This window comes from Panthera onca, chromosome D2 (assembly GCF_046562875.1).
Source record: "Panthera onca isolate mPanOnc1 chromosome D2, mPanOnc1 haplotype 2, whole genome shotgun sequence".
Classification (NCBI taxonomy): Eukaryota; Metazoa; Chordata; class Mammalia; order Carnivora; family Felidae; genus Panthera; species Panthera onca.
Window position 1 is genome coordinate 49,657,364 of NC_138349.1, and position 12,330 is coordinate 49,669,693.

General features: G+C 44.6%; 1 protein-coding gene across 2 annotated transcripts in view; it reads left to right on the top strand.

Annotated features, from left to right (window-relative positions):
- POLR3A (RNA polymerase III subunit A) overlaps positions 1–12,330 on the top strand; it is a 53,612-nt gene that overhangs the window by 6,137 nt on the left and 35,145 nt on the right. For both annotated transcript variants that reach the window (XM_060642364.3, XM_060642365.3), the window contains exons 6-10: positions 6,648–6,887; positions 6,999–7,161; positions 7,340–7,476; positions 8,800–8,903; positions 9,773–9,914. In XM_060642364.3, the coding sequence (XP_060498347.1) occupies positions 6,648–6,887; positions 6,999–7,161; positions 7,340–7,476; positions 8,800–8,903; positions 9,773–9,914 (786 nt within the window). The remainder of the gene's footprint in view (positions 1–6,647; positions 6,888–6,998; positions 7,162–7,339; positions 7,477–8,799; positions 8,904–9,772; positions 9,915–12,330) is intronic.

Sequence of the window (12,330 nt, forward strand, 5' to 3'; positions counted from 1 at the left end):
AAGTAGTCTGAAAAGATAACTGACATCCTGGGCCAGGGCGCTAACCATCACTTGAGTGGCAGAGACCGGAAGTACAGTACGGTGGGCAAGGAGGAGGAACGTGTTGCTTTGGACTTGATTGGGAAATACTGAGGAAAGGTGTGGTTTGTTCTGGTCTTCGAACAGGAGTAGGGTTTACAGAATCAAGGGTAGTGAGCTTAGCACATCCAGGTGGCAATGCCTCGGCTGATTCTGAGGCTGAGGCTCTGAAAGACCAGAGAGTGCTAATGAAAGCACTTGCCTTCAGGGACTGCTGAGAGGGACAGGACCTGTTCCTTGCTCTTCACATGGATTGCCTCTGATTTAATCCTCAGCAGCACTTGAGACAGCCCTGCCCAAAGTGACAGAGAGGACTCAAGCCATGGCAGCTGGAGTGCTAGAGAAAAGACACAACTGAGAGCTTGGTGTAGAGCGCGTCCTGCTCCGAGGAGCGTGGCCCCATCAGAGGCTTTGAGGTGGTGAATGGTTCATGGTGAATAAATGACAGAATTGTAGGACAGCCTGACTGCTCTTCACAAGACCCCATTACCAGAGAGAAAGGGCAGGTCACGGCTTAGGAGAAAGCGGTCACAATTCATATATCTGACAAAGGACTCTCATATCCAGGAAACGGTCCTTAAAAATCAGTAAGAAAAATAACCTGATTTTTTTGAATTTATATTTATTTTGAGAGAGAGAGAAGGTAAAAGGCAGAGAAAGAGAGGAAAAGAGATAGAATCTCAGGCAGGCTCCGCACTTCAATGCAGAGCCCAGTATGGGGCTTGAACTCACAAACCGTGAGATCATGACCTGAGCTGAAATCAAAGGTCAGACACTTAACTGACTGAGCCACCCGGGTGCCCCAAAATACAACCTGATTTTAAGCAGTGGGAGCAAAACTTGAATTGGCACGTCCCAAAGCGTCCATTCCAATGCCAATAAACAAAGGAACATTGCTCAATGTTACTAGTCATCAGGGAATCACTAATTATAACTATACCCTCACGGAAAAATGGAAATGTAAAAAAAACTGAAAACTGCCTGCTTGCAAGGACGTGAAGTGACTAGCGCTCACATTGATAGTGTGGAAGGTTACCGCTACTTTGAACGGCCGTTTAACAATTTCTTACAAAGTTACACCTACACTAACCATACAATTCAGCTGTTTTTTTTTTTGTTTAATTTACATCCAAATTAGCGCATAGTACAACAATGATTTCAGGAGTAGATTCCTTAATGCCCCTTCCCCATTTAGCCCATCCCCCCTCCCACATCCCCCCAGTAACCCTCTGTTCTCCATATATATGAGTCTCTTATGCTTTGTTTCCCTTCCTGTTTTTATATTATTTGTGTTTCCCTTCCCTTATGTTCATCTGTTTTGTCTCTTAAAGTCCTCATGAGTGAAGTCATAGATATTTGTCTTTCTCTGACTAATTTCACTTAGCATAATACCCTCCAGTTCCATCCACGTAGTTGCAAATGGCAAGATTTCATTCTTTTTGATTGCTGAGTAAAACTCCATTGTATATATATACCACATCTTCTTTATCCATTTATCCATCGATGGACATTTGGGCTCTTTCCGTACTTTGGCTGTTGATAGTGCTGCTATAAACATGGGGGTGCATGTGTCCCTTCGAAACAGCACACCTGTATCCCTTGGATAAATACCTAGTAGTGCAATTGCTGGGTCATAGGGTAGTTCTATTTTTAGTTTTTGAGGAACCTCCATACTGTTTTCCAGAGTGGCTGCACCAGCTTGCATTCCCAACAATTGAGCAGTTTTAATCTTCAGTACATACCTGAGAAAAATGAGTGCATATGTCTGCAGAAACATTTGTACGAGAATGTTCATTGCAAGTTTATTAATAAAAGCCAGAATTGGAAATAGCCCAAATGCCTGTCAGCGGGAGCATAGCAAATTGTCATAAAAAAATTTTTTTTAATGTTTATTTATTTTTGAGAGAGAGACAGAGCATGAGCCAAGAAGGGGCAGAGAGAGAGAGAGAGGGAGACACAGACTCTGAAGCGGGCTCCAGGCTTTGAGCTGTCAACACAGAGCCTGACGCGGGGCTCGAAATGACAAACCATGAGGTCATGACCTGAGCCGAAGATTGGCGCTTAACTGACTAAGCCACCCAGGTGCCCCTAGCAAATTGTCATAGATCCACACGATGGAATACTATGCTGTAATGAAAGAAGTGAACTCGTGACACACAACCTGGCCAAAGGTCAGAATCCTGCAGAGAACGAGAAGCATATACAAGAGAGTACGTAGTGTATGATTCCACGTAGATCAAGTCCAGCAATAGGCCAGACTGATCTGTGGTGATTGACATCAGGAGAGTAGTTACCCCTGGGGTGAGAGCTTGGTACTGACTGAAAAGAGGTATCAGGGTCCTGGGACGCTTAGGTGGCTCAGTTGGTTAAGCGTCCGACTTTGGCTTAGGTCATGGTTCATGGGTTTGAGCCCCCCTTGGGGCTCTCTGCCGTCAATGCAGAGCGTGCTTAGGCTTCTCTCTCCCCCCTGCCACACTCCCCTGCTTGTGCTTGCTTGCACTGTCAAAAATAAAAATTTTTTTTAAAACACCAAGGTCCTTTTATGGAGAGATGGAAATACTCTGTATCTTGATTGGAACACTAGTGTGTGTCTGGTATATATGCGTAGAAACATGTCAGTCTCTTTAGGATTTGTGGAATTTAGTATGTGTGAATTATGCCTTGACTGGGGAACAGAGCGGGTACAAAGAAAACAGACCGTGAACCTGGTGGTGTTAAAGGAGCCAGAGGCCAGAGTCACTGCACGCAGTAAGAATGGCCACGGGCTGCAAGTGTGCGTGCAGACGTCTGGGAAAGGGGAGTGTTCTGGAAATGGGGAGAGAGGGTGTCAGCAATTGATTCAGGCAGAAATGTCTTCAAAGGCAGTAAGGGTGAAGCTGCTACAGAGGAAGTGTGGGCGGGCTGAGGAAGATGGTCTTGGCCCTTGTACAGCCCAAGAGAGAGAGGCACTGTCCAGGCTGGTGGCTGTGCAGAAAGCTTTCAGAAGCCTGGTGAGCAGCCTTGGTCATGGGCGTGAAGGGTGCCTGGGCTTTCCTGGCGGTGGCCTGACTTGCAGGGTGCCCCTGCACGCACTCTGCCGCTCCTGGATCAGCATCCTTGACAGCCCACCACTGCCCCCTGCCAGCTTTCTGTCCGGGACGGGTGACCACGGTCTCTGCTCCACACACTCTCCATAGTAGGGAGTAGCACGATTCTCCCATACAGCCTGGGAGGCATCTTGTTTGGGAAAGTCTCCTTCCTAAATGACTTGGCCCTGGAGGTAACCCCTCCCATTTCAGAGTCTAGAGCATCGAGCTTGGCTCTCTGGGCATTCCCCCACTGCCGCCACCCCCGTGTATCTCACCCCACTCTATCCAGATTGATGCCCCAGAGGTGGTTTAGGGTAGTGGTGAAGAGCTTTGGCCTTGGAGTCGGACCCAAGATTAGAGCCCAGTTCTGCCGCTTGTTTGTTCTGTGACCTTAGACACGTGACCCAACCTGGACTTGAGTTTTGTAACTCTAAACAGGGATTACAAGAGTATCTGCTTTAAGGCTATTGTGAGGATTAAGAGTTGAATTCCAGATCAAGTGCTTAACAGAGTGCCTGGTGCATAGCAAGTGCTTAGACCGTATTACCCAGTTGCAGTAGTTAGGACTGCTACTGACAGTATGATAACAATGACAGGGGTGCCCAGCTGGCTCAATGAGAAGGACGTGTGACTCTTAATCTCAGGGTCATGAGTTCGAGCCCCACTTTGGGTATAGAAATTACTTCAAATCAATCAACTTCGAAAATAAATAAAAGCAATTTTGTCTAGTGCGTCTATATGATTCAATTTATGATAATGAAATTATTTTTAAAAAAATAATGACAAGACATGGTGAGGATAGATGAGGTTTCCTCCCCCTCCACATGTAGGCTCAGACTCCATGTCCTTTTGGCTTTACCCAGCCTGCTCCCTTCCCCTCTTTACCAAACTCTCCCTTCCCTTGGCTTCTTCCCTGCAGCCCGGCACACCTCTGTTCTCCGGACCCTTTGACCTCACTCTTTCCTCAACCACATGTCTATTGTCTGTGCCTCCATAGCACCTGTGTTCCATCTTACATTTCTGCTGGTTTCTCTTTTAAGTGTGGTCTATAACAAGATCTGTTTTTCTGAGGCCCTGTTTGATGCTACTCACAGTGCTTGGACAGTGTGGGGGCCTCCAGACTCATCAGAGACCATCAGCTCATCCTGCCTTTTTTTTTTTTTTTTTTTTTTTTAAGTTTATTTATCTCAAAAGAATATGTGCACGCTGGGGAAGGAGCACAGAGAGAAGGGGGGAGAGAGAATCCCACGCAGGCTCCATGCTATCAGTGCAGAGCCCAACCGTGAGGTCGTGACCTGAGCTGAAATCAAGAGCCAGACGCTTAACAGACTGAGCCACCCAGGGCCCCTCATCCTGGTTCTTATACCAGCTGTGGAAGAAGGGAGGAGGCAAAACAGGAATTCACCATTTGCCTGATTCCGAAGGGCCTTTCCTCAGAACCCCTTAGTAACCTGAAGTGAACAAAGCATCAGTGACTTACTTTTACCTTTTGTGGAGAGGGGCATTGTGCAGACAGGCAAACGTATTGCCCTGAAGTTCATTGATCTCAGGATGATCCACATCCTGACATGTTTACCTACCCATTTAATTTCCAGGAACATGGAACCCCGTATGCCTTTATGGGTAGCATAGCATTCTTGAGTTGATGGGAGACCATAGAGCAGTGGTTCTGGACCTTTCCTGGCTCACAGACCTCTTTAGGAATTGAACAAAAACTCTGGACTCTATCTCCAGAAGACTAGTGTATATCCACTCCCCATTTTTTGTTTTGTTTTCAATTTGTTTTCATTTTTTAGAGCATGCAAGCTGGGAAGAGGGGGAAAGAGAGTCTTTTTTTTTTTTTTTGGTGTGGTGGGGGAGAGTAGAGGATCTTAAGAAGGAGAGAGAGGATCTTAAGTAGCCTCTGTACTTGGCATGGAGCCTGCCGTGGGCTCAATCCCACAATCCCGGGATCGTGACCTGAGCTGAAATCAAGAGTCGAGTTAGACACTCAACCAACTGAACCACCCCAGGTGCCCCATCCAGTCCCAGTTTTAATGCAAATCCAGGGGTTGGTGGACCTGCAGGTAGGAGTTTGTCCATAGATGCCATCAGTCTTGCCTCCCCACCAGGTATAAATGCCTTCCACAGCATCTCCGGCAGACTGAGCGGCACGCGGTGCTCTCTTCACCACCACCCAAGGCAGCCCACGCTCCACCAGGGAGCCCTAGCTGTTGGGATATTCCGCCTCAGACCAAACAGCCCTTCTGTCTCTCTAGTGGTCCCCAACTTCTGTTTCCTGTCACATAACGATAAGTCAGGCCCACTTCTGTGTGTCCCTTGGGAGATTGTTGTTACGTGACTCTTGCCAGTCTTGTCCCCCTGCATCGTGGATGTCCGTGATGTCCTTGTCTGGCACGACTCTGGTACTACAGGTGACATTCAGCCTTCATCCTGTTCCTTGAGCTCTTAGTTTTAGATTTCCTCCAACTGCTTCAGGTGGCCATGAGGTGCTTGTTGCTGGGGGATAGGGAAGCTGAGGGAGGTGAATTCTGTGGGCAGGGACCAGACTGCAGAACGTCAGGCAGGATTCCTTCTCCCCAACTCTACTGCCATCTCTTCCAGGGTAGGACCATGGAAACTTCCTCTTGCGACAGTGTTTTAAGGGCAGTGGCTGTTCAAACATTTCTTCTTGGTTTTGCTCCCTATTTCATTAAGTTATGCATAGCAAGTTCTGGTTGTAACGTGTTCTTGGTCACACAGTCTCTAATCCCAAGAAAATGTAATAAGCAGCAACAAGACACAAGCTGACCTTAACTTTCGTCTTTGGGTATCTCTGATCATTTGTATAGTTCTTGTATTACGAGTGAGTTGTTGTAGCATAGCACTTCTATTAAATGAAGTTAATACAAAGGCAATATAAGTTCACTGTAGAAAATTGAAATGTAAACAAAGAAGCAATTATAATTCCATTCACCTGCAGACGGTACTGTTAACACCTCGCTAAACGTACATTTCCTCTTTTCTGTACAGACGTACATTTTCCCCCAAAATGAGATCATATTATACACACACTTCTTTCATTTACCAATGTCTTATGAACACCTTCCATAACAGTGGCTACATTTCTGTAATGTCGTTTTTTAATGGCTTCATGCTTGCTCACATATGGATATACCATGATTTTGTCTAGCCAGCAACCTATCAGACAGTCTCAGTTCTTCGCTATTAACGGCATTACTGAACATCCCTATAGCCAAATCTCTGTGTTGACTTCTAAAGTCAGACCCTGTGGAATAATTATGAGAAGTGGAATTACTGGCATTAAATAATTGGAAGGAAAGGTATACACATGTTTAGGGCTCTGCCAGTGTAGCGTGTTACCAGCAGAAATCTCTGCCCATGTTTGTACTTACTCTGAGTTCCGTGGTGGGTCGGGTAGAGTGCATGGAGAAGTAAACCCGTGCCCAAGCTGTGGGAAGTTAACGTGTGTCTCCATTCTTCCTTTCCTGCTCTTCATAGGAAAACCTGAATCCCTTAGTAGTTCTGAATTTATTTAAACGAATCCCAGCTGAAGATGTCCCTCTACTTCTAATGAACCCAGAAGCTGGAAAGCCCTCTGATTTGATTCTCACGCGACTTTTAGTGCCCCCTTTGTGTATCAGACCTTCCGTCGTGAGTGATTTGAAGTCTGGCACCAATGAAGATGATCTGACAATGAAACTGACAGAAATCATTTTCCTAAATGATGTCATCAAAAAGGTCAGTATTTCCAAGCCCCAGGTTTAAGAGTGTATCTATGCAAACCCTTCTTATCGAGAAAGATTGACCCAGGATCATTTTTTTTTTTTCTTTATTTCTGCTCATTTTTAGCATCGCATATCAGGAGCTAAGACCCAGATGATCATGGAAGACTGGGATTTCCTGCAGCTGCAGTGCGCCCTCTACATTAACAGTGAGCTCTCAGGCATCCCCCTCAACATGGCGCCCAAGAAATGGACCAGAGGTTTTGTCCAGCGCCTAAAGGGAAAACAGGGTACGTTTCCAACAAAATGTGCAGGAGACAGTTTTCTGCCTTTTGTTACCCTTTTTTTGGAGTGTGTCTAGTGTATCTAGTTAAAAATTACAGAATTTTCTTGTTTGTGGTCATACTATATCCCCAAACAGCATACATTTGTGCTGCAGAGACCTATAACCTATTTTTATTGATTTAGGTCGATTTAGAGGCAACCTTTCAGGAAAGAGAGTAGATTTTTCTGGCAGAACAGTCATCTCACCTGACCCCAACCTCAGGATTGATGAGGTAGCCGTGCCAGTTCACGTGGCCAAAATTCTTACTTTTCCTGAGAAGGTAAGTACCATTCAGCTGCTCGATTCTGTTTTGACTCCAGTCTTTTACATTATTATTTTGAGATTCCAAACAGTAGACAGTTGGAAAATCCCGAGGTGTGTGTGTTAATCTTCCAGTCTGACGCATAAACCACCACATGTAGTGTCTACAACATACACAAACACAGATATGTCTGCCTTTGTGTGTATATATTCACATTTATGTCAGACATCTCTTCTGCAACTTACTTCTCCAAGGAGTATGGTCTTTGACCTCTTCCTGTGTTGGTTCTTACCTCTTCTTTTAAAATAACTAATGATAGGGGCACCTGGGTGGCTCAGTTGGTTGAACATCTGACCTCAGCTCGGGTCATGATCTTGCAGTTCGTGGGTCCGAGCCCCACGTCAGGCTCTGTGCCGACAGCTCGGATCCTAGAGCCTGCTTCGGATTCTGTGTCTCCCACCCTCTCTGCCCCTCCTCTGCTCACACTGTCTGTGTCTCTCCCTCTTTCTCAAAAATAAATGAAAATTTTAAAAAGCAATAAAATAAGATAAGGCCACTAAATGATAAACACCACACCCAGTTAATTTTCTTGGGATAGATTATTATTTTTAAGGCCTTACCAACCATTGAGTCCAATATCTGGGGTGTTTTAAGACTATTGAGGCATAGCCAGAAAGGCTGCCCCACTTTACACTTAACTCACACTCATCATGAGTGTAAAATGGCCTTTACAGTAACTGAGGTATAGAAAATGCAAGGCCTGATAGCAGGAAGGTATTGGCTTCGGGTTTGCTTTTGAGATTCATAATTAGCCCAGATCATGGAAGCTTCCAGTAAAGCTTGTGTAAAGTATCCTTAGTTGATTTACTAACGATCCAGAGTTTCCTTCTCAGACGGTATTTCACGAGACTGTTGTCCAAGAGGTCATGGGACATGATGTTGCAGACCAGGGTCTAACAGTGCTGGTGCTACAGCTTTTAAACCTCAGGAGCCCATGGTAAATTACTGCTAGTAAAGTTGCCAACTGCTCATAGAATGTTCTAGAAGGTCCCTTCAGCTGAGTCCAGCCCACTCATTTTACTAATGGGGAAACCAAAGGCCAGAAAGGACTTGGCCATTTCACCCTACCAGTGGTGAGTTCGGACTGGAACCTGGGTGCCTGTGTGCCAATCAGCTGTTGTCATTAAACCCAAGACTCTAGGCAGCAGGAGATAAACAAGTTTCTTCTCTTTCTTCTGGAATCACTCAAGGAAAGTAAAGATTGAGACACAGTACAGTATAGTGTGCTAGCTTACAGAAAGCTAACAGCCTCTCCTTGTGTCTTCTACCGTGGTTGTGCAGGTGAACAAAGCAAACATCAACTTTTTGAGGAAACTGGTTCGAAATGGCCCTGAAGTTCACCCAGGAGCCAATTTCATTCAGCAGAGACACACACAGATGAAAAGGTAATGCTGTCTCAATCTGTTTTTCTTTTTAATTTTTTTTTTAACATTTATTTATTATTGAGAGCAGAACATGTGCATGGGAGGGGCAGAGACTGGGGGGGAGACACAGAATCCAAAGCAGGCTCCAGGCTCTGAGCTCTCAGCACAGAGTCTGACGCGGGGCTCAGACCCACAAACTGTGAGATCATGACCTGAGCCAAAGTCTGATGCCTAACTGATTGAGCCACCCAGCACTCCAATGCTGTCTCAATCTAGCTGTGTGTAATGACCTTCTCATGACAGAGGTCGCCATATTCAGCCAAAGAATGTCGTCCAAAATCCGGCATTTGTGACATTTTAGCCTGTGGAAAATACTGTTTAAATTGTAGTGAGCCTAGGTATGTCATTTGCTGTGCTTACTCGTTGCATATACACAAAATGTCTATTTGTTCCCTTGCGTTTAACGTTGGATCTAGGAAGACAGAACACGTGGGGGTGTGCAAGCCAATCATTTTCTGCATCGTGTGGGCTCTCTGGGGTTACTTGACTCTACTCACAGCCTAGGGGGCACTGGTTTGGCCAGCTCTGACCCTTCACTGATCTCTGGTGCCTTTTTATCTCTTGAGACAAACATGAGACAAAACATATCAACAGGGTGCTGTGGGAGAAGCTGACTTACGACTGCATTTTTGTGATTCTAAGACATAATTTTCTCATATTTAACATTTACAAAATGAGGACCTATCTGTGTCATAGTTTAATGGCTTGTGGAGGCAGCTTTGATCCAATGAAATATCCATCATTTTAGAGACTGAATCCTGACATGAAGAGGGAGCACCTTGGTGAGGGAGCCTTGTTCTCACAGATCACATTTCTTATCACATGTGTAGGTTTTTGAAGTACGGAAATAGGGAAAAGATGGCTCAGGAGCTCAAGTACGGGGACATCGTGGAGAGGCACCTCATAGATGGAGATGTGGTGCTGTTCAATCGGCAGCCCTCACTGCACAAATTGAGCATTATGGCACATCTGGTGAGTGTGAGATTCTGTTTTTATTTTCTGTTGGGTGGGAGTCTGCTGTGTGCGCATGCTAAATTCCAGACCCCTAAAATTCAGATTGCCGGTAATCTGAAATTTTTTGTCACTTTTGATTTTTCTCTTCCTTCACTTTTTAGTTTGAGTGAAACTTTTACATTTTAAGCTTCCCTTCAACGTTTTTAATATTTATAAAATCTGCACTCAACAGTAAAACAGAAAGGAACTAATTGAAAATTGGCATGAAAGTAACTGGCATGATTTCACTTGCAAATGAAAATATATACATATATATGTGTATGCAGACTTATGTAAAACAGATATAGCTGAAAGTTGATTTGGGGTTTAACGTGGCTTATTAACTATGGAACTAAAATGCTTAGGAGATTTTTCGTCACAGTGGCCCTCCAATGAAGACCTTGGAGCATATTTTTTTCAGTGATTTAGTTTTGCAACAACAGCAGTTCCTTTTTCTGGAGATTTAAAATGGAAATGAGGTGCAACTTTAATTCGTTAAATATTCATAAATTCTCCTATCTCCAAAGCCGTTAAATCCACGAGCATTTGCAGCAGCATTTAAACAGGCTCTTCAGTTAGTGTTTTTCTAGATTTGGTCTTTCAGTTTACGAACATGCTGCATCAGTCATTTTACTTAAGCGTGGAAATACCGAAGAAGCACTTTATGACTATGGGATTACGATCATGGGGATCTGGGGAGGTGAACAAAATCCCTCCCTTTCCAGAAACTTTTGCTTGGCTTTGGGACATTTTCAAAGTAAAGGTTTTTTTGCTTGAAAAATTTCAAATATATACAAAAGTAGAAAGAATACTATGATGAACTCATATGTTCCCATTCTCTATATTGAATAATTTTCCAAGATTCTGCCACACCTGTTTTCCCTCTCCCTTCTTTCTTTGATGACCCAGGTGTCAGGTCTTTTCTCTGTGTGTGATCAGTTCACGAGTGTGATGGGGGCACCTGGGTGGCTCAGTCAGTTAAACAGTTTACTTGTGCAAGACACACACAACCACAGCGCCATTGTCACACCACACGGAATGAACACTCACTCACTGCTCTTGTCTAGCACACAGCCCATGTGCACATTTCCCCAAGGGTCTCAACTGTCTTTTCGCAGCTACTTTGTCCAAATCAGGATGTAAAGTCTGCATGTTACATTTGGTTGATACAGGTCCTCGGTCTCTCTACAACAATCTCCCCTCCCCCTGTTCTTGTAATTTCAGTGTCGTCGTTGGAAAAAAACAGGTCACTTGTCCTAAACAATGTCTCATGTTGTGTGTGTGTGTGTGTGTGTGTGTGTGTGTGTGTGTAAGCATACGGCACTAAGAGTTTATTGTTCCTTTTATCCCTCTGAACTGAGCAGTACTCGAGGCGCGATCAGATTCAGGCTCAGCTTCTGGCAAGAATGACTCCTAGGTGGCACTGGCTGCTTCTTACCTTATTTCAGGAGGGGCGTGCTGTCTGGCTGCCCCACTCTTCTTATGTTGAGAAGGTTAGAGCGTCAGATACTTCAGCCTGATGCCTCCCTTGAAAGTTTCCTTACCAACCTTTTATCTAAAGACTTCATCCATGGCCAATTATTGCCCGTGTTATTTCATTGGGGCTGCAAAGTGAAGAATTTCTCATTTATCATGCCTTTCATATTCCATACCTATCATTTTATTAAAAAAATTTGGGGGGGGGGGGTGTCCCTGGGTGGCTCAGTTGGTTAAGCACCTGACTTTGGCTCAGGTCATGATCTCACCGCTCATGAGTTCAAGCCCCGCGTCGGGCTCTGTACTGAAAGCTCAGAGCCTGGAGCCTGCTTCCAGTTCTGTGTCTCCCTCTCTCTCTGCCCCTCTCCCACTCATGCTCTGTTTCTTTCTCTCAAAAATAAACGTTAAAAAAAATTTTTTTTTAATTAAAAAATTTAAAAAATTTTTTTAAAAATCTTTTATTATTTTTGATAGAGAAAGAGTGAGCAGGGGAGGAGCAGAGAGAGAGGGAGACAGAATCTGAAGTAGGCTCCAGGCTTTGAGCTGTCAGCACAGAGCCAGACATGGGGCTCGAGCTCACCAACCATGAGATCATGACCTGAACCAAAGTCAGATCTTAACCCACCGAGCCACTTAGGCACCCTCCATACCTATCATTTTTATAATGAAGAGCCTGTTCTTGTTAACTACGGTTATTTGTTTATCCAAAAAGTATAGCGCCTGAAGGAAAAGCAGCATAAATGCCTGATTCTTGTTCCTTTATTGTCAGTCTGGGAAGGAAAAAGTTGGTGCTCAGTTTCTTCCAACGAGGTCGGGTTGGATTTTTTTGTCTGTTTTTGCTTTCTCTTTTTTCGGTGTCATTAACCCATGGGTTTTTCCATAAGAGACTCTTGAATACAGAGAACATACTGAGGGTTGC